General features: G+C 35.1%; 1 protein-coding gene and 2 pseudogenes across 2 annotated transcripts; 1 reads left to right on the top strand and 2 right to left on the bottom strand.

Moving 5' to 3' along the window:
- Positions 1–734: 734 nt before the first annotated feature.
- On the top strand, positions 735–1,783 carry LOC141712020 (fatty acid elongase 3-like; annotated as a pseudogene).
- Positions 1,784–1,811: 28 nt separating this feature from the next.
- On the bottom strand, positions 1,812–4,363 carry LOC141714045 (uncharacterized; annotated as a pseudogene).
- Positions 4,364–4,402: 39 nt separating this feature from the next.
- LOC141712019 (uncharacterized) lies at positions 4,403–20,129 on the bottom strand. 2 transcript variants are annotated; one of them, XM_074514774.1, is made up of 11 exons: positions 19,587–20,129; positions 17,210–17,438; positions 16,541–16,688; positions 15,574–15,681; positions 14,981–15,138; positions 8,047–8,212; positions 7,735–7,871; positions 6,923–7,610; positions 6,648–6,760; positions 5,197–5,452; positions 4,403–4,925 (listed from the first exon to the last, which is right to left on the bottom strand). In XM_074514774.1, the coding sequence occupies exons 1-11, from the start codon at positions 19,792–19,794 to the stop codon at positions 4,623–4,625; spliced, it is 2,514 nt and encodes an 837-aa protein (XP_074370875.1). In that variant the 5' UTR covers positions 19,795–20,129; the 3' UTR covers positions 4,403–4,622. The 2 variants fall into 2 exon arrangements, with proteins under 2 accessions (XP_074370875.1, XP_074370876.1); XM_074514775.1 differs by lacking the exon at positions 19,587–20,129 and having other exon boundaries at positions 16,541–16,696; positions 17,210–17,347.
- Positions 20,130–22,904: the final 2,775 nt, after the last annotated feature.

Raw genomic sequence — 22,904 nt, 5'->3', positions numbered from 1 at the left:
TATTTGTATGATGAACTTTTTTGCAGTGTCCAAAATTTGTAAGATCCAACAATACATGAGCTGGATTAAAGTAGTTTGGTTTTTACCAAGTCTCACTCAGACAAATTAAAAAAATAAGAACAATAATAATGCCTTACCGACTACCATGAAACATTATCAAAGAAATGTTAGATTTTATCAAACCTCTTTATTGGAAGGTTCAGGAGGACATGAAGTGCTGAAAACTAGGTTTACATGGCAATTCAGTGAACTGGGGGCATCTGGAGTACATAGTCTATGGACCAAGTAGAACTTTAGACTTGTTGGGTCCGAATAAGCAAGCGGAATGAACGAGTTTGATTCATCAAGTGAAGTTGAAAAAGATTTTCTTTGTAAGCTTGCAGCTTCATGAATGGCAAGAGTCTCAGCATGCAGAGGACAAGAAAAACTTTAACTAAGAAACTCTGACAGTTTTCGTGACCATTAAATGAAGTTCCAAAATTGTTTTACGTAAAACATCAATGGAAGTTTTACGATCCTTGAACCTCCCATCGATATATACTTCACATTTTCAAGGGAATTTCAAAGGAAGGAAGACAAAAAGGGATGAACGGGACTCCGGCCCAGTAAAAGAAACACTTGCTAGTAATAAATTGAACGGACTCTTGCCTAATTTCTATTTTCGAAAAAGTTTATAATAAATCTTTTTTTTTTTGAGAATTAAAGTTGACCTATACCCTCCCTAGGGTATTTGTTATAACAAGAACACACGGACTGAGCGAGACAGACATCCGACCAATCAAACACGCCTTATCTCCAACAGACAAGCTCCACCTAAAAACGGCAGCGCGTTCAAGAAATGACAATCAGTGTATACTACTGGCTAGTTGAGCATCCATCAATCTCAGAGTTCGAGTGGAAACAAGGCCAAACATGGGGTTCAACTCCACTCTTCCTAGCCCTCACTCTCCTTACCTATCTCTCTCTCACTTACTCCCTCTCTACCCAAATCTCTCTCACCATCTCCAAATCTCTCCTCACTCTCATTTCAACTTTCCATAATCTCCTCCTCTCTGTCCTCTCTCTAATCATGGCTCTTGGTTGCTCCCTCTCTATTTACCATCAAATGCCTAATTACCGTTGGATCTTTTGTTTCCCACCCAATCATACCCTTCCACGCGGACCCATATTTTTTTGGGCAAATGTGTTTTATTTTTCCAAGATTCTTGAATTTATAGACACCCTTTTGATCATTCTTGGCGGGAGGAACGACAGGAGACGTCTGTCGTTCCTCCACGTTTATCACCACACTGTGGTTGTGGTAATGTGTTATGTTTGGCTTGCGACGAGGCAGTCACTTTTTCCTGTGGCATTGGTGACGAATGCAGGGGTGCATGTGATAATGTATAGTTATTACTTGCTGTGTGGTTTAGGGAAGAGGCCGCGGTGGAAGAGGGCGGTCACTGATTGTCAGATTGTGCAGTTTGTGTTTAGTTTTTGTGTGTCTGGAGTGATGATGATATCATTTTTACAGTGGAGGGTGTTGTGGGATTTGGGGATGGTGTTTTAATGCAGTTTTCAATGCTTCTCTTTTGGCTCTTTTTCTCAATTTTCATTCCAAGAACTATCAGGCCAAGAAGAACAAGGATGAGCAGCTGCTTAAAAACAAATGATAATGATACTTTGCAGTTGCTTCAAGATTTATGTGCTTCGTGTTTAGAAGATAAATTTGTGTCTTTCATTGTATGTACTGATGATTTAAACTCATCATATTCAAATGACAAAATAATTCTCACTTATACAATCAACAGTTAATTTTAACTGTGCTCTTTCACCCAACTGATGCTTTACCTCCAGATACTTTCCATATAGATAATTTTTCCTACACATGTAGTGACTAATGGATGCTCACTGCTTGATATTTAAAGAAAAATGTGTAACATTTACCTCCACACCTCCAAGATCTGTATCTCTTCCTCTATTAGGGACTTTTTAACTCTGAACAAGGCTGCAGTAAATACGTAGCCCCTTTGCCTCTACACGATGTGAGGAACCTCTGTCTACGATCTGAATATTTTCAAAGTTGATCGATTACACAAACAGAATGGATAGCCTCAATCACCCCACATCAAGAAGTGCAAAAATAGTGTCAGGCAAATAATTGCAGTCACTTATATGAGCAATTAGGGTTAAAAGTGCAGTATATATCTCTGTATGCAGTGGTTGTGTACCATCTTCTGACTGAAAACGACTACTTGGTTTTGATCCTCAATCCAGCTGTACCCTGGTTGCTTCCGTGCTCTACTTACATTTATAGAAATCCTCGCTCTTTCCACCTCATTCCATCTCCCCGCCTCAGCATGTATGTTTGACAAGAGTAATAGTTTGAAGTTTTGTCAGGTTCAAGTTATGAAAGCTTCAAGGCAGCAAACTTTGCCAACTCTACATGTTTATGTATACGACTAGCCCCCAGTAAAGCACCCCATACTCCTGCATTTGCCATTACCTTCATCCCCTTCATCAAGTTAAATGCTTCTTTTAGCCTCCCTGCCCGTCCAAGCAAGTAAACCATACAAGCGTAATGGTAAGATAAAGGTTCTATGAAGTACCTCTTACTCTTAGTCATGCAGTCAAAAAACTCTAAGCCCTAATCAATAAAGCCAGCATGACTACAGGCTGATAACACCCCAATAAAAGTAACCTGGTCTGGAGCCACTTCTTTGGTTTCCATATTTTTAAAAAGATCCACTCCATCTTTGCCACGTCCATTTAACGCATAGCCCACAATCAAAGTGTTCCAGGATATTACATCAACATTGTCAATAGCATGGAATAGAATTTCAGCACAGGAGATCCCACCACACTTGGCTTATGCTGAGATTAATGCATTGCTGACAAACAAATCTTGTGCATAACCACTCTTATTAACAATTTGGTGGAATTGTTGACTAAGCCGCAGAGCTGCAAGACTTCCACAGGCACTTAGTCCAGAGGCAAATGTAGAGTGATCTGGTTTCAACCCATCCTTTCTCATCATGGCAACGGACTTGAGTGCATCCACGTATAAGCATTCTGGGTAAAACCTGAAATAAGAGAGTTCCAAGAAACTAAATTTTTGTTGCCCATCTCCTCAAATATCTTAACAGCTTTCTCCATCTCTCCCACTTGAGCAGAACCAGTAATCATATTGTTCCATGTACCAATATTTTTTTGGATAATCTGCTTAAAAAGGTTAAAAGCTTCATGCGTGTTGCCACTCTGAGCATAGCCGTAATCATTGTGTTCCAGCAAACAACATCTCTTATGTTAATTGAATCAAAAATTTGACGTGCTTCTTCAATCCTTCCATACAATAAATACCCTGAAATCATTGCAGTTTGGGATCCAACATTTTTGCAAGGCATTGTATCCAATAAATCTCTCGCTTCTTTGAGCTTACCAACCCTAACATATCCATTAATCATGGTAGTCCATGATACTGCATTCTAATCCTACATTTCTGTGAAGAGCTTTACAGCATCATCAATTCGCAAGTACTGAACATAAGCAGAAAGCATAGCATTCCAGGAAACCACATTTTTATCTGGCATCCGGTCAAACAACCTTCGAGCCTCCAAAAGCTGACCATTTCTTGGTAATCCACATAGCATTGTGACCCAAGAAACAACATTTGGGTTTGGAATCCGATTAAAGAAATACCAAGCAGAAACCAAATCACCAATCTCCACAAACCCATCAACCATCAAGTTCCATGAAACTACATCCTTTTCAAGCATTTCTTCAAAAAATCTCGAAGCTATGAGCATTTGACCATTCTGCTTTTACCCAGCAAGCATGGCATTCCAAGAAATTAAATCTTTGACAGAATTCTCATCAAACAATTCTCTGGCCTCACATAAACGTCCACTCTTCGAATACCCAGAAATCAAAGCGATCCAACAAGCAGCATTTCTCTTATCAGGAAGTAAATCAAACAGCTCTCGCCTTTTCAAAATTCCCACTTCTCGAATAACAAGTGATCATCAGCGTCCACGTAAAAATGGTCTCTTTCGCGCATCTTATTAAACAGTAAACACGCTTCCTCGAACCTGCCATTGTGCAAATACCCAGAAATCATGGTGTTCCAAGAAACCAAATTTCTGTATGGCATTTTTATCAAACAGTTGGTGTGCATTTCTGATCCTGTCATTTTTGGCATATACAGATGTCATTGAGTTGTAGGTAATAGTATTTCTGTCCTGCAATTGGTTAAATATCTTGATAGCTTCTCCAATCCGACCCAGCTTTCCCAACTGGATAATCTTTTTATTTTGCTGAAACACTCACAAGCCTTGCATTACCCCAAATTCCATGATTAAACTTAAATTCAAGAACTAGTTTTCATAATTTATGTGCTATTGATCGTGAGAAATTTAAGTTTAAATTTATACATACTTTGTTCCACTACATATTTTATTAATAAATAAAATGTTAGCTGACATGAACAATGCAGAGTGAATAAACACTATTGATGTAGATATATAACTGTCTTGAAAATGCATATACAGTGACCAACTGCATCCACTATTTTCTATATATCCTTCACTAAACTATGGCATTAAGGATCTTAACTCCGAATGCTTAAGAAATGTACATGTCAAACTTTATCTAGGCTTGCTACGATCCTGACTTCTTTCCGTTTGCCTTTCTGATTGTGATGTGGATTCAATTTCTTTCATTGTTGAACCAGTCTTGTCACCGACATATGGTAATACAACGACTGGAGCTGCTGGCACAGTGTCCCAACGCTCCTTCAGCATGCTCGTGAACTTCAAAACCATTTCTCTTCGGAACTCAAGATCTCTTGTGAAAAGATCAAATATACAAAAACAAAGAATGTACTTGAATGGGACGATGAGTAGCACTGCAGAACTTAATAGCAGCACCAGAGCAATCTCAGTTGTTATCTGAAAAACATATGCAGCGGTCATGATCCAAAGTTATTTTTTTTAATGATGTGAAATAGAAAGAACTGGACAAAACTTTAAAAGAAACAAGAAAAACATATACAGTGGTACAATTCTTTCACTTTCAATTCTTTTCCTATCGGTATCCCTAGAATGAACTGGAACCTGATAGTGCTTCTGATTTAATTGATAAAAGAAAGATGGCGCTTCAGATCAATTTATCAACATTGTTTCTTATTCTGGAATACAGGGCAGACAAGCTAAAATGTACCTGAGGTTGACCTGCAAGAACAATCGTACGAATTTTCAAAAGTGAGACGTTTAAACGCTGAAGATACTCTTCCATGTCCCGCATGGCTTCTTTAAGAGCTATGATCTTTTGTATAGTGTTAGAAGGGGGCTGATCACGTATAGTTACTTTCCCGAAAAATCTTCCAAGACGGCCTTGTTCTTTGAGCCCCTTCAATAATAACATGCCAGCTGCCAAGATCATCAAAGCTGTGGGAAAGATATATGATAGCAAATTCCTGCAGAAGACAGATGTGAAGGTAGTGAAACCATTGTATCAGTTTTCTGCTATTTTAATAATTCTGAAATGAATAACGAGAAACAGATAAAAAAAGCAGCAGGCAGCATCTAACAATTAGTTCAGAAGCTATATATCATACAACAATAATTAATTTTACAAATCCTTGTGTTCTTGAGGGATGTAGATTCGTTGAAATGTAAAAACTTTAGCTAATGGATTATTTAATCGGAAGTACCTGTCGGGATGTGTAGGCATAGTTTTTTTTTGAAACGCAATGTAGTCATAGTTAAATGGAAAAAGGCATAAATGGATAATTGGTTCTATTTTCAGAACCAAATATAGCTGTAGCCAATTTGCCATCATTGCCACATCATCAATAAACTAAAAATCTAGTGCTAGTTGGCCCACTTAAAGGACAGATGAAATAGTTGGATTAAATGTTAGTTAAATTTGGAATTAGTTGGTTGCAACAGGCAACTAGCACTGGTGTGCAAGTTCCATTTTAGCACCAAAAAGCACTTTTTGGTGCCATATTATAGTATTGTCTATAGCCATTTTACATATAGCATTGGACCCGCTCTTACAAAAAAGTGCACTGCTGGAGAATCAATCAGGCAGAAAAGATTGCAAGGAAAAAAAATGCTATATCCACCATCAGTAATTGTCTATCCATGATTGTTATATTAGTACGTAACATAAGTTGTTTAATACATATGCCTTGACAAATTCAATCAGTTGACGGGCATGCTTGATAATTTCACCAAGGGAGTGACAAATTACTGCTTCATAGTAACAGTGTCCAATCGTATACTTACAGTTTATGGGGTAGCTCTTTTTGGTAAACATACCTAGAAATAACATTTCCTTAAGATACAAGGTCAAGGAGCTTCTCTTAGCGCACTTATGTTATCAAGTGTCAAAGTGAAGAGATGTAGATATGAAGATCATTTCGTTGCATGCTTATGCAAGAACAGCGAGTCTGAGATATAGTGTTGTTAAAAAGTTTTCAAGAGCATGATCAATTTTAGTTTACCCACAATCTCAAGGCAGATTCCTAAATTAGGGAGTTCTCAAATGTGAATCATTTATTGTAATAATTCTTCTCCCTGGTCAGATATGTGCATTTTAGTTTTCAGTGTGCTTGTCTTCATATAAGCTTATTCGGACACAATCCAAGGAACATCTTTACCTACCTTAAAATAAGTGTGTACGCAACTGCAAGAAAAGATGCGGTCAAATAAGGCTCCTCCCAACGCTTAAGTTTATTAAAATTTTTGGCAATCACGGTCAAAGGAAGAGCAAGTTCCTGCAGAATTAAAAAAAATGGGCATCTAATATTAGAAAATCTGATAAGATTTCAACAAGTAATAGCAAAGTAACCATAGACTAAAAAGACATTCATGGTCTATTCCATTAATAAAAATTTTACGTTCAACCAAAGGAAAGTATTAATTAGAAGTGGATAAACCTTAAAAAGGTCAATGTTACTGGGTATCCCTTCAATCATCGCAGCATCAATGGTGGCCTGTGTTTTCTCAACCACTCGATATTTCTCTTTGCACGTCTTTACTGCCTTTTCTATCAAGGTCATATCAGCAACAGCATGATTTTTACTCAATACCACTCCCTGCTTAAATGTAGAGTTCTTCCAGAAAACAATTGACGCATTTGACGTCCAAGAAGGTGATCTCATCCATTTCCTCAAATAAACACTTCCATCTATGTCATACACATGATTGTTACCTTCTGATACCTCACCGGAGGGGCTCACTCCTTGACCTGGTTGATAACCAATATCAGGATAATTAGCAATCAGGGGTCCACCCCAACAATTTACAGCTAGAGTTTGACAGACAATGTCTCCATAGGGTGCGTGTTGCAGATATGAGAACTGAACAAGTTTTGCAGGTTCTTCTAGGAGCTTCCGCATAAATTGAAGAGCCTGAAGCCTAGCAATACCATTGATTGCATAAGTTGCAGCCTTCAAATTTCCTTTTTGAGCACCATACACATTATTTACTGATTCATCACCATCCTTGGGACCAAACTCTTGGATGAACTTGTATAAAGATATAACTTCACTGACGAGTGCATGCCACACATCTCGCCTCATTTCACCTCCCAAGTCAACAAATTCAAGAACCCATGTCTTCTGCCTAATAAAGTGCAGAACAAAATATGAATTTGACAATAAAAACTAAAAACAATAATAATTTGAAAATTAGTAACCAAAACTGAGATCTTATGACTCAGTAATTAATTGAGAAGAAGCTTACTCACTCCGAACCAGAAGTGACAGATATAGCAGAATCAAAAAGATCAGAGCCCAGAGGCCCAACCCTTGCCTTTTCTACTCGTGATTTGTGATTTGCAAGATCCATTCTGATTGGACCCTTTTGCTTTCCTAAGCCAACTGCCTGCATTAAAATGCCATTTTATATTTAAAAAGGCATAACATTAAATGGCCCTACAATTTTACACATTTCAGAAAAAAACAAGCCATTGCCGTACTTTACTTAACACATGAAGTGTCGGAGAAAAGGAACAGGTAAAACTAGGAAAATACCTACCAGACAGCATACAAAGGGATACCTCAAAGTAGAGCGCCTTATCAGTCAAAGTGAGCTTGCCTGGCCATGCCATGTTATTCTCCCATTTCAAAACAGGTCGTTTCCTGCTGGAACCAAGAGATAGGATTCTTTCACCAGGTACCAGAAGGCTTTCTTCAAATTGATATGATTTCCGTCCTTCATGCACCCTGCACCAATTAAAGATGGATAAGAACATCAGTTCCAATTCCAGAGTCAGACACTCAGAATTACATCTTTAATTAATACAAGGACTTAGCTATGCAATCGAAAACATAAGCACAAGATAGACCTTAAAATTTAAAATATAATATGATCTGACTAATGCATGCACATTCAAAGCGCACATACTATTACACAAGAGCTAAGAAGCACGGGTGTGAGGATACGTAAATTCGGAAATTTAAAAATATGGGGATTCGGGTGCGGCGGGATATGTCATTAGAAAATATTATTTTAAATATATATTATATATTTAATAATTTTTCAATGAAATAATAATATAATTATTGAACTTAATATACTTTCCATTTAATTTAATAATTATAGATTTTTTATAATTCCAAATTCAGTTTTTTCACCGGTGTTCTAAAAGACGGAAATCGGCATTTTTGGTAGAGATACCTTCCAGTGATTAATTGGATAATCGGTATTTAATCAGAGCATTAATCGGACTCAATTTAATATAAAAAATAATAGTGTATATATAAATTTCTATTTAAATTTTATTAAGCTTCCATAAGATTTACAAAAATAACATCATATATCATTAGTCCAATATTAATATTTAAGTAATAAGATTTACAAAAAAATCTCATATCATTTGCTCATATTTGATATTTAAGTGATTTATACAAAATAATTACTATTCACTATTTAGCTAGAAAGCAGGGATTCTTCCCTGGGATGAAGAACTACGTATCCCGTACGTACTCGGTGCGTACGTACTCGGTGCGGGGTGCGTACGGGATACGCCACGTGGCGTGTCAGAGCGTTTATGGGTGGGGGTGCGGCAGTGGCATCTTTTGTAAATAATCAACAGTTGACTTAAGTCAAAGACAAATAAAAACTTAAAAACGTAACACTATCCAGCAACCCGTTGTTACCCTAATTTATAGATACGAGCGCGGCGACATCTGCATCCTTCTTCAAACTTCAATCAACTACTTCAACCTTCTCCGATCATTTGTTACCCTTAGATGATGAATAATTTCATATTTTGGACTATATATAATATATTTAATATTATAATATATGCCGTATCCCCCCGCACCCGAATCCCTATATTTTCAGATTTCCCGAATTGCCGTACCCCCGTACCGCGCACCCGCACCCCTGCACCCGCACTCGTGCTTCATAGCTATTTAGTAGTTAGAAAATTAGTACCTACTGTATATCAAATTGTGATATGCTAAAAGTAGTTACATACCAAATCTACAAGAGACCGTGTAGTGAATGAATTGATCGAGCAAAGTTTCGGGATATATGAGATTACCTCAATTGAAGAACAAATTCAATTATTAGGGATTTGCATAACTTTATGAGAATTTAAGGGCATATGATATTCAACATAAGTCAATATATTATTATTAAATATTAACTTATTCTGAATTTCATTTTTTCTTAACAATATTTTTTTTATTAATTTTCACCCTTTGACCGAATCGACCGGTTTTTGACCCGAATTGAACGACTTTTGACCGATTTTTTTTAGAAAAAACATAATTTGACCCGATTTCCAATTAATTGAGATGGGCCGTCCGAAATCCGATTAATCGGTTAATCAACCGATTTTTAGAACAATAATTTTCACTATAAAATGCTTGGGGTGCGGTGCTTATTCCTTTAACGTTTCAATTGCATAGACACCAACTAACACATACCCACTCAATTTAATAGTATAATTTTATATTAACTAGAAATGAGTGCAGATCGCGTGGACTTTACTTACAATTTGAACTTTATTACATTCACCTGCTCAAAAATATTACACATATACATACATCGCACACCTATACACATATCTCTATTTTCAAAGTTATAAACAAGATAGAGGTAAAATGCCAGAAATTAGTGAGTTCCTAACCTTGTTTGTTACTATTTTTGGTATTTTCTGTATAATAGAATAGTACAAGTATGTTACGTGGTACGCGATTCGATTCGAGACGCGGCACGAATTCGGATACGCGGAAGGTTGTTTTGGATGAACCCGGGACGAGGGAACGCACGGGGACGATTTATTTTAATATTGCTACAACAAATGTCAAAGAAATCAAACATTTAAATTTCATAATTTTACTTTAAAAAAAATAAATTCATATACAAAGATTTAAAATAGCATGATAAATATTTTTGACGAGATAACGACTCAAAAAATAGGTATTATAAAAGAAATACAATCCTTATTTAGAAATACTATTTTTATTAAGATATGAAAAATAATGAGTGAACGATTTATTTAAAAAAATTGTAGTTAACAACTAGAATGCGACTCAATAATCCGACACGGACACGGATCGGGGTGTCTGACTCTTTAAACTTCAAAATCAATGACTCGGGGATACGTTTTAAAAGGATCGGGCACGAGGATTTGGACACGGGGATATGGACAAGTAAAACTTATATAAAATATAAAGATGGTAAAAAAATAATATGTAAAGAAAAGTCAAAATTTAAATATAAAAAAAAGTAAATAAAATTCAAAACAGAAATTAAAATTTTAAAAAAATTAAATCCTAAATTAAAGCATCGCAAGTTACGGCTCATGTTTCTTTTTTCTTTCATTCTTTATCATATACATTTAAAATATGGACATTAATATAAAATGTACATAATTATTGTGGAAGACAGCCGACAGTCTTTTCATCTAAAAATGAACTCAAACCATACACCTGTCTACATCCATACATCATAAACCATTCACTTTATACATACAGGCCCAATATACATATACAACCGTTACTTTTCTTCATCTTCTTTTCTAACTCTTCTTCTTCTTCTTCTTTCGTCTTCAATTGTTCATCCCTGTCATGCCTTCTTTTCCCACCATAATCTTCTTCTTTTCTTGTGACGAGTCGGGGTAACTACATGGGTCGTCGGATAGGTCGCCGGAAATGACGAACCAAACACGAATTCCGGCGATCTGAGACGGAAACGAACCGTGTTCCGGGACGAACGATTTGATTCGCGATTCTCGGGACCGTACCGCGTTCCTTGTATCAATGAGTACAACAACCAGATATGGCGAAATGAGAGCAGAAATGTAGAGTTTAGACCGAGAAGAGAGAGATCTGAGAGAGATTAGAGAAATAAGAGAGAGATTTGAGAAAGATGATAGGTTTTAGAGGGGGGAATTTAGTTATATAGAGAGAAAGAGACGGTGACAAATGCCTTTTCCATATTATCATCCATAATTCCAAATGAAAGCGTAAACTGTATTTATAGATAGACAAACACAGCTCACAACACATAATGCTTAAGACACAAAAGACTAAGATACCCTTACTAAGCCTTTACTACTTATACTGCTACTAGACATTACTAGACATTATACAACTACTAGAGATTCACAGACAATATCTCCCGACATTCCCCCTTCTTCAGTCAATTCATGTCCTCATGATTGCAAAACTCAGGAAAGCTGCAAGCAGCTTCATCTTCCCAAGTTGCTTCATCTTGTGTTGTTGTTGAATGGTTCTGCCACATATATATATGAGGCATGAGAGCTGTAACTAGTTATGTAAGAACTTCCCTTCTTAGGTTGACTTGTTTGATTGCGCTTATATGACTTTGTAAGCTTCAAGGCTTGCTCCAAGGCTTTAGTTTCCAGTAACCTGATCATGATCAGCTCCTGACCTCAGTTTGTAACCCTCCAATAAAGTTCTCTAAAAAATACTTTGGAGCAAGCCCAGGTATTTTGCTAAGCAGCTGGCCTCTACTCTTCTCAAACTCATCAAAGCAGGCTCCACAGTAGACGTTTGTTGTAACTTTTTTAAACTTAATCTTTTCTATAAAAGATTTGTACCAGTACCTTGGAGTACCACTCATATGCATTGCTGCAATAGCTGACCTCCTTTGATCATTTACTTCAACGATAAAAAATATTCTTCACAGTCCCTTGGCCATTCCAAAGCATTACCTCCTTCCTTCAAAAATGGAAAAGTGAGTTTCAGGTGCTTCAAACTTTGTGTATCCGCCAACCTTTCAGCCTTCTTTCCCACATCTGTTTTAGATCCATCAATAGCCTTCTTTTGGCCAGCATTTAACTATTTCTGCCTTAATTTCTCAGCATGAGTAGGATCTCTAAATACACCTCTTTGCTGTGGATCACCACTAGTAGCCATCTCTCAGTTACACCTACTTCCACAACATCTTCTTTCTTCTTTCATTCTGAGAATTCATCAGTCCATTCAATCCTCTCAATAATAATCCAATCTGTTCTTGCAACTTCTCAAACTTTTCATCTTATCCTTACATATAACCTTGGAAATTTTGATGCATTATCTTAACAGGACTCTTCTGAGAACTCTTATCTCAGGCCTGCTTTTGAAGCATTCCTAGTGTTGTAAGTCGTTATCTCCTTTCAATGATTTTCTCACAGTCAGTTTATCAAACACTTGGTGCTCATAGTTGAACTTTAACAACAAATCTCTGTAACTTCCAACTTCCTCCAATTCACTAAATCCACAGTACACTAAATCTACCAGGTATATAAGCTACAACTAATTCATTTATGATTTTCTACTATGGATACAGTAAAACAACTAAATCTACTGGAAACGAGCTAAGTGCAACTAGAATTCACTTAACAGTCACTTCAACAACTTCAGAAATCACAAATCTAGATCAAACAGCAAGGAAATAGAGTACTTGAACTGTTTTAGTAATTATCTCCAAACTAAAACTGAGATTGCAGTGATTCTTCAACCGCTCGACTCATTTCAGCAGCACTGGTGAAGCAGTGATTGATCGAAAAAATGAGCTTTAATACCAATTTGTCAGGAATTAGTGAGTTCCTGACCTTGTTTTATATTATTTTTGGTTTTTTCTGTTTAATAGAATAGTACAGCAGCTAGATATGGTGTAATGAGAGCAGAAATGTAGAGTTTAGACAGATAAGAGAGGGATTAGAGAGATAAGAGAGAGACTTGAGAAAGAAGATAGGTTTTAGAGAGGAAATTCAGTTACAGAGAGAAAGTTTGAAAGAGAAAGAGACGGTGGCAAATGCCTTTTCCATATTATCATTCATAATTCCAAATGAAAGAGTACAAACTGTGTTTATAGACTGACAGACACAGCTCACAATACATAGTGCTTAAAACACAAAAGACTAAGATGCCCTTACTAAGCCTTAAATACTTATACTGCTACTAGACATTACTAGACATTATACTGCTACTAGACATTCACAGACAATCATCTCCTGACATAAAAATTTCAATTATCGAGACGATGAGGGAACGAAATGGTCGCCTTTTCTTTCCTCCCCTCCCTCTCCTCTCAGATTTCTAATTAGGGCTCTGAAACTTGTTAGTGAGTGGTGTTTTGTTTAATTGAAAGTCAAACAAAAAAAATACGAATTCTGCCCTTCCTGCACCCCTGCTAAACCCATCTGACAAATACGGGGACACGCCGCATGGCGCACCCCGTACGTATCCAGCCACACCCGCGAACGCACCCGCACCCCATCCGTACTTCATGCGCAGTTCGTGAGTGGAGTGATTCACCCCTGCTTCCTAGCAGAAGATTAAAAGACTATCCATGTATGATGAGTTACATGACAAACATATTGCATCAATTACCCTTATATCTCATTTCTTCACCACACCATAAATAATTTCAACAGTGAACTAAAGGTTGAGAGTTGAGAGGATGACCTAAAGTACATAGAATTTTGAAGAGAAAACAATTAGTATGAGATATTATTTTATTTTAGGCGTCACTAGTTAAGTAGCAACATTATACTTAGCGAACTGATAAATTCTCATGTGCTATTATCCATATATTTCAATTGTAAAAAACTAAAGCTAGTCCAATTCTCTTTTTTTTTGTCTTATACTGCTCCAAGAATTTCGGTGTTTTTTTTTAAAATTTGAATATTTGATATGCAAAGAATACTTTGCTAACCTATAGAATCTTGTTATTCTCAAGCATATATTTCATGATACATTGTGAGCTGATAAATGCTAATGCTTGATATTCTCAAACATATATATTACGATACTTTGTGAACTGATAAATGCAAATGCGCTCTGTACTGTCGACAGTGAAAAACTAACGCTTGTGGATTCCAGTTCTCTCCTTTTCATCTTACATTGCATCTAGAATTTCAGTGTTTTATTTATCCAAAAAAAAAGAATTTCGGTGTTTTTTTTCAGTTCTAAAATTTGAATATTTGATCCGCAAAGAATACTTGATTAACCTATAAAATCTTGTTATTCTCAAACCAATCCTTCTGATACAATACTTTGATTATTGATATACAGGGTTCGATCCTTACAAATTCCTCTCTTCAGTATTTAATAATCTACGGGGTAGTGGATTTTCCGTGGTTAATCCATCCAAGCTATCTTAAATTAGTATCCTGCATCAAGAATGCTTTACCTATCAGCCATAACTCAGAACTCATCTACCATTTAAATGAGGCATTCTGCCTGAACATTTTCGGTCACTCTCGGCTAAAGGCCCTCGGTTACAGGTTAAGAATGGAAATGAAGTTACTTTTCAATTTCTTTTTCGAAAGAATCGGTACAGTTAATTATAATAAAAGAATCACTGCTTCCCACGCTTGTATATTAATATGACTAATGCATGGAATTCGCTAGCTTTTGCATGGCTACACCTAACCATGAAAAGCAGATAATAATTCGAAAAGTAGGATATTTTAAATAATCATGTTAAAAACTATTTAAGATTAAGAATATCATTATGAAGCTTACTTGAGAAGTTCATTGATATAAGTAGACCAGACAGTATACGAAATACCCTCTTTGCCACCAGAAAGAGCCTTGAAAAGGTTATGTGCAGTGGTCCGATCAGCAACACCAGATATAGCAGGGGCAATACGAACAAAAGCTTCCTCTAGTACGAACCTTTTCTTTAATTTCAATAAGAATGCTACCAATATAAGTCATGATAGTTCAAAGTATATGGTAGTTTCAAAAGAACACAAATGACACATATTGCAAGTTTACACAAACTAGTACACAGAAGCCAGGTATTTCTTTTATATAGAGGTAGAATTTTAATGGCAATCATAGTTCTAACTAAGAATAGGCAATGGTGATGAGATAAGAAACATGCATAGCTTCTAGAGCAAGGCCATCTACATTTCTACACACCCACCTACTGTGATATTTATAGACATACATATACTGGGCTAAGGTCATAGGCTGTCTGAAACTCATGTTCCATACAGCACATTGCCACTGGACTCAAGCTATATGTAATTAGGGCTCAAGTAATTTTAGGTATGATATCAATTGGAAAATAGTGTCTATAAAGTTTACAAACTCAAAGTGATTCTATATACCTGAAAAGACTCTTTAACAGAATCTTTAGCCCGTGAATCATTTGGACCACTGTAAGGCTGCTCCCATGCTAGCATAGTAATAAAAATAAGCCTTTGGAATGCAGTTTGCTGTTTAAGAAGTATCAAAACAATAATTAATATCTTCTAACATAAATTTTATGCACACAAGACATTACACACAAACACAAAACACTAAAACTAGAACTAGCAAGAATGAAGTGATAGTAATATCAAACAGTTCATGTCGTAACTGTTATATAGATTAATATTCTCTAAAAACTTCAGATTCAGTGTGAAGATTCAAATTACTAAACTAATGGCCGGAATAAAGTTCAGCTCATGAAACAATTAAAAAACTGGGGAGACTTTCTTTTAACAACTGTCAGATTATCGAGTCACTTATCTTTACATGTAGTTGTCTAGTAACTGATAAAATTGCTTGGACATGGTCCAATCTACAAAAATAAGGAATGTAGTATCGTTTGATTGGAAAAAGGTTGAAACTGTATTTGTAATTTACGCGAAGTTGGTGACTAATACTGCTCCATCTCAAGCTTATTAGTCTAAAGTTAATGTACCAAAGCTACAGTATTCACAGCTAGTAATGGCTTTGCCAACTGATCTCTAGTTGAAGAATTTTAATGATAAACTGCACCCTTTTCTTAAGAAGAGCTATCATATAACTGTATAAATAATTAATTCATATTTCTATAGTTGGAAATTAAATATAATTTATTACACTGAAATGCATTTCAGTGCATAAAGGCTCAACACATTTATAACTAAGATTGAATATGTTTGAATTGATTGTAATTTAAAAAAGCTTGTATTTGATCCAGGCCCTATATATATAGATTCGGCATCAGTCAAAGGCAAATACAGAAATGAACATCAGTTTTCCCTGTAACTCATCCAGCATAACCAAGTTTAAAGAACCCAGAAACAAAAATATTTAAGCAAAACAAACCTTGAGGCAAGGATGGATTTCAGAACCATCTCGAGACAAGAACCTAAAGCAGCAATACTCTACCAAGTTACGAGCATCATTGAACACTGATTCAGGGACGAGTCCTCGGAATATTTTCTGCATTTTCTTCCCAGTTGATCCATTCATCCTGTGTACCTTAACCTCAATAATTATAATCATAACTCTAGAGTAGAATTATTGGCTCCAGAAAGAAGTCATCACTCACCGAGATTAAAATATGTAAGCACAAAAAACTTATTAATTAATTTATGGAAGTCCCAACTCGCAGTGACAACATTTTCATGAAGTAAAAGACCGATGTTTGTATCATGCTCCATACCCAAAAACACACATGCTAGTGCATATGCAAAATAAGGCCGAGGCCATTAAGCAGCCTTTCAGTCTCATAATATTGGACAAAAAAGCAGACTATAATTAAGCAGTGCAGCAGACTTTTAGTTAGTGAACGGATAATAAAAGGTAGTGCAGTCTATGTTGATTATATTCTTAGAAAGTCTGTTACGTGATGATAGACACTGAACTGAAAGCCTCAATAAGAAAACAAACCATTTAGCTTATTCCAGATTACTTGCATGTACCAACCTACCTCCCAACCAAATAATAAACTCCAAAGAAGCAACAGTAGAATAATTAATGGAAGTTAATTACCTGCTAAATTGTTCAACGGAAGTTATAGCAGTTACAGATAGCATTCCTTTTTGTGTCCTGCTATCAATAGTCTGTTCTGCCATGAAATTGTCCTCGATGTCCAAAGTATCTAATGCATTTCCAGTATTTGGGGTTATATCATGTACATTTTTTACCAGTGGAGTAGCCACATCACTAAAAAGATTTTGCGTCTTTGACACCCATAAATTAAAAGTTGACTGTACTGCTTCTGCAAAGAAAAAATGTTTTATGCACAGCCCAGATTATAGAAACAAAAAAAACAATCAAAAGCATTATCTTTTCACATAAACAATCATAAAATAGTGAATAATGTCATAATGAAAGAACAATTTCATAAAGCATTTATGTCTTACAAACAAAGAACCAGACGCATCTCAATTATTCTCAATTAATCATGAATGTTCTTACAAACACAAAACCCGTTTCCGTAGTGAGCTTGATGCGTTAATACAGTTTGACATAAAAATGAAGAAGATTGAAACCCAAGTCACATTTCATAACAAAAGTAAAAAAGCAAACTAAGCTCAACCTATATGATTTTGGAAGTGGACAATATCAAAACATCGTTCCATCTCTATCACCTATCATAATGCTTAATATATGTACACTACACTTGCCCATAATTAAATTTTGGTACACGTTTGCGTAACATGTAACATCCCCATCCCACAGACTACTAAGTGCACCTATAAATTAAGATAGTTTGAGGTATGCAGCGGCCTTTGTGGATTAGCCAAGCCAGTGGACTCGGATTTTGAACCTTGAATTTTTGATTTGACTATAAGATGTTTCAAGGGTTGTCTCATAACATTCAAAAGGTTAGACGGGTGAAATTATGACCATGACAACAATGTTCATAAAAAGAAAAGGAATGGGTGATGTCAGGTTTACTTTAGCGCAAGCGAACTAAGCTCAACCAATGGGTAATGTCAGGTCTACTTAAGCGCAAGCGAACTAAGCTCAACCAATATGATTTTAAAAGTGGACATTATCAAGATCTCGTTACATCTCTATCACCTGTCCTAATGCCTAGAACGATCTTTCCCATTATTAATTTTTTGTATAGTTTGCACAACATGTAATATCCTGTCCCACAGACTACCAAGTACACCTATAATCACGATTTTTAAGGTATGCGGCAAGCTTTGATGATTAGCCAAGCTAGTGGACTCGGACTTTAGATTCGGAATAGACCTGAATTTTTAATTTGGGGATAAATATTTGACTAAAGGATGGCATATAACATCTAAAGGTTAGAGGCAGAAAACTATGACTACGACGGAAACATTCATAAAAAAGATAAGAATTCTCATGAGTCATAAAAAGACCACTTCTACTATGACAGTGTCCTTTTTATGAATATTGGTTTTCATAGTCATAATTTTCTCCCTCTAACCTTTTGATGTTATGTAATATCCCTAGTCAAATCTTGAGCCCAAATACAAAATTCGGGTCTATTCCGAATCCAAAGTCCAAGTCCACTGGCCTGGCTATCCACAAATGCTTCTAGTACCTAAATATCTGATCCTCTAGACAACTGACCTTTTTTTCTTCTTCCAGTTCTGTCTTTGAAATTTAAAACAGAGCAAAGCTGATCACATAATCTTGTAAGCATGCATTCTCACCTGCACCTTTATTTTTATACATATGTCCTATGACTTATAAACATGAGCTCTAAATCAAGTCGAACATAATTAAATAAACTCAAAACAACAACATATAAATATTTTCTCAATATACACCAAAAGCCCAAAGCTGCTGTCCCTTATTAAATAGCCTCAAGCCCTCCTCAAAATGAAAGCTTCACACGTAGCTTGAACATATGAAGGTAATGCCTAGTGCATCAAATGCCTCCCCGAGGCATACGGCTATTACTTTATAAACATCCATATCACTTTAGACCAACAAGTTTGGATTTTTCAGATAACATTAAGTGAAAATAGATGTAATTTGAGCTTAAAAGAATGGTACATGTTTATAATTCTAGACTACTGCCACAACACTATCCATATGAGTGACATAATCTTTAGGAAGTCTAGCAAGGATGGGAATGAATTAGCTAACTGCATATACTAGATTCCATAGTCTACAATCAATAATCATGATAAAATGATAGTGTATATAATATTCACTGTCTATAAATACAGCTAAATTGCTAATAAAATCGAACACTAATGAAATAAATCAAAGAGGTAATTTACTAGCCTAACAGTCAGGATTTCTAACATTTTAGTAGGACACACACATTCTAACATATAAAAGTATGCAAGGGTACGAATAAAAAAGAACAATTAAAAGGCATAACTTGAGCAAAAGATATAAATCTATACATATAAAGATAGAGTGGTGAAGTTACTGGTATCAATATCTCTGAACTTCCATTTAGTGTTATCACCAGGTAGCCTAAAATGAAATTTGTTGTCTTTATCTGCTGATGAAGATGAAGATTTCTTCTTATCACCACAACATATAATTCTCCTCAAATCTTGATCATACTGATGATTGTAATGATAAGGGCTAACAGGAAACGATGGTGAGACTTTGACCAAACACTTTGAATGCATTTTTGTGGGTGTTTTTCAAGATTCAAGCTGCTAAAGCTGCTGCTGCTTTTTGGGCTTCATAATTTGGCAAGAAGAGAGTTGGGTTTTGTTGGTAATCAAAATACACAGAGAGTATAATAAGTATAAGATTTTACTTTACTATATGGGTAGGTGCAAAAGATTAGTTGAAGGGGGGTTTTGCTTCTCAATTTTGGATTTTGCTTCTCCACAAGACAAGACTGGCTTGTGAATAACGTGTGCTTTTTTTTCTTATTTCTTTCTCTCAGGTTAACGATTGTTTGGTCGACTGGTGAAAACAAGGTTTCGGGACAGTGGTTCAATCCGTTCGTTTGCGTACCCAAGTAATCATCAGCAACCGAACAAAAAATGATAAAAATACAAAAATATATGTGTCTTGTGTTTTATTTTTATTTTTTTTTTTTATTTTCCTATTTCTAAAATGCGTATTAGAGTTATCCGTATTAGATGACTATTTTTGGCTATATTTTAAAGTGATATTCTTGTTACAATTTTTTTTAAAAAAAGATATTTTGGCCATTGCCCGCAACCGAATATATGAAATTTTAGATAATGATCGTAGATTAATTTTTGGGCTTTTTGAAAAATACTGAAGTCTTAAAATATTTTTCTAAAAATATTGTCATTTTTAAAAAAAATTATAATTTTTTTTTATTTGTAAAAATATTATTTTTCATTTTTTTGTTGCATAAATATAATTTTTTGCAACGGGAATCAACTGGAAGCAAATTTTGACGAGTTTTTACAACTACATGCAACCTCAAATGCAACAAAAAAACTTGATTTAACTAGTTGCATATGTGCTTGATTTTGGTTGATTTTGTATTTTTGCAAAAAAATTCAGAAGATAGTACAATCGCAAAAAAATTTAGAAAAATTAGTATTTTTAGTTATTTCTCTTAATTTTATGTTTTTAATCTCAAAAATCTAACTGTAACTGTTAATCTCGCATTATATGAATTAATATATTTTAATTATATTTATGTATTAAATATATACATATATCGAAATTAATTGAGTTCTGAAACATAATATCACACTTATTTTATTAACATTACTAGTATATAGCCCGTACGATTGTTTTTATCACTATATATTGTAAAATATAATTTTAATATTTTGTTGTTAGGATTCGGACCTTATATCCCTAGTTTAATAATTTTACAATGCACCACAATTATTTTTATTATTATATATTGTAAATTATATTTCTAATATATTGCTGGTAGGATTCAAACCTTATTATTTTTGTATAATAATTTTTAAGATGATATCTAACGGTTCTCATCAGTTTGATCTAACGACTTTGAATTGAGTGACCAAGAATCAACAACCAAACTTTTAGGATTTCGTTTTTAATATAATAGTATAGATGCACCATCTTAATTGACATGTACTTGAGTTAAAACCCTCTAATTTATTCCACAGATGCAAAATATATAAAATTAGTTTCTTCTTTTTTTAACTATATTATCGGTTGAACCGAAAGTTAAACCACAACTAAACCGTAATAACGTGGGTGTATTTGGTAAAATTTTACAATTTTTGGAATAATTAAGAGGAACATCTCAAAAAATAAATTGTATAAAAATTAAGGGGACATAGGGAGTATTTTTCAGAGCAAAAATTGTTTAATGAAATTAGAATTCATAATTACTTCATTTAATCTTTGTAAATACAATTAAAAAATTTTGCATATCTGCATATCTTAAAGTATTTGCAATGATGTAGAACCCTTAACTAAAATCACGTGTTATAAATAATATGTAAATTTTTTATCACTCTAATGCAAAATACACCTTTTTTAAAATAATATATACTTTTATGAAAACTTGAATTAAAGAATAAAATATTTTTAAAATATAACCAATCATGGTAGTTGAACTCCGATGATCACTCCCTACGAGAATTTTTAAAGATTTTTTGTAAAATTATTTATCTTTTGATCACTTGTACATAATCACCTTATAAAACAAGACGAACTTCGATGATCAGTCCCGCAAGAATTTTATTCCTCTGATAGCAAGTGTGACACCCTCCAAATCCGGGTATAGATTTGGGGCATTATTAATAACAATTACAAACTAAACCTGCACACGCGGAATATAAATATGATAATTACCCCGAACTATTACTAATCAGGATCTTTTAAGGTTTAAGTTGAAAACAAGAACCACATACTACACTTTATGACAAACCCAAATAAAACAATCTGTCTCAAGAACTCTCTTTGTTACAAAACTTTATTCTATCTACATTCTCACCACACAACTTTTATTCAAACTATACAAAACTTTTATTCAACCCAACATTACTACTTATCCTGTTACACCTGGTCTGGTAATTCAAAGCTCTCTTCGTGAATAGGAAGGAACACCCTTGGTATAAGAGGGTCCCGCTGCTTGACTCGCTTCTTGACTACGCGGGTCCTGATGGGTTTCATTCTCTACCTTAACTGTAAAACAATACGAATAACAATAAAAAGGGATGAGCCAAAATTGCTCAACAAGCCTGCAACAATATATATATAGTATAAAGAGAGAGAAATAAGTGAACCAATAAGCTGCTGGTTTGAACAACCATCTGTATCTGTATAGGATAATAATTTGCCAACACTGGCGAGTGCCAAATGAACAAGACTGGAAACAAGAACCAACATATGCACTATAACCTGCTGATCAGTCAGGATACAGTGCGGATCTATACCCAACTGCATAGACCCAACCAACATAAAGAGTACTCAGGCAACTATGGCCTATTAAATAATGGTCTGGGTAAAACCCAGCCCGTATAGTAACCATCCAGTCCAAGGTATAGCATCTGGAACAATCGGAAAGCTTTTGATGTATCCCAACACCAGGATATACCAGAGTATATGTAACAAGGGTAAAAGTATTGGAATATGAATAGGGAATTCAATAAATTGGGAGAAATCAAGAATCGAAATGAAATAGAAACAAGAATTAATAATTGGGTAACCGTGTATATGAACAATAATTATCAAAGGTAACTAATACGATAAAAGGAAATATAATTCACTATTCTGAATTTAGAATAGGGGAAGAACTTGCCTTGCGCGTACTTAACCTGGT

This window comes from Apium graveolens, chromosome 3 (assembly GCF_009905375.1).
Source record: "Apium graveolens cultivar Ventura chromosome 3, ASM990537v1, whole genome shotgun sequence".
Classification (NCBI taxonomy): domain Eukaryota; kingdom Viridiplantae; phylum Streptophyta; class Magnoliopsida; order Apiales; family Apiaceae; genus Apium; species Apium graveolens.
This window is presented reverse-complemented; position numbering and strand designations above follow the sequence as displayed.

What these genes read in the sequence shown, in the direction of transcription:
- LOC141712019 (XM_074514774.1), bottom strand. Translation starts at nt 19,794, where the DNA reads ATGCATTCAAAGTGTTTGGTCAAAGTCTCACCATCGTTTCCTGTTAGC. An exon ending in TATATCAATGAACTTCTCAA is followed by an intron (nt 8,213 to 14,980) that starts GTAAGCTTCATA and finishes TAATTGGTGCAG; the next exon opens with GGTGCATGAAGGACGGAAAT. An exon ending in GCGTACACACTTATTTTAAG is followed by an intron (nt 5,453 to 6,647) that starts GTAGGTAAAGAT and finishes TGTCTTCTGCAG; the next exon opens with GAATTTGCTATCATATATCT.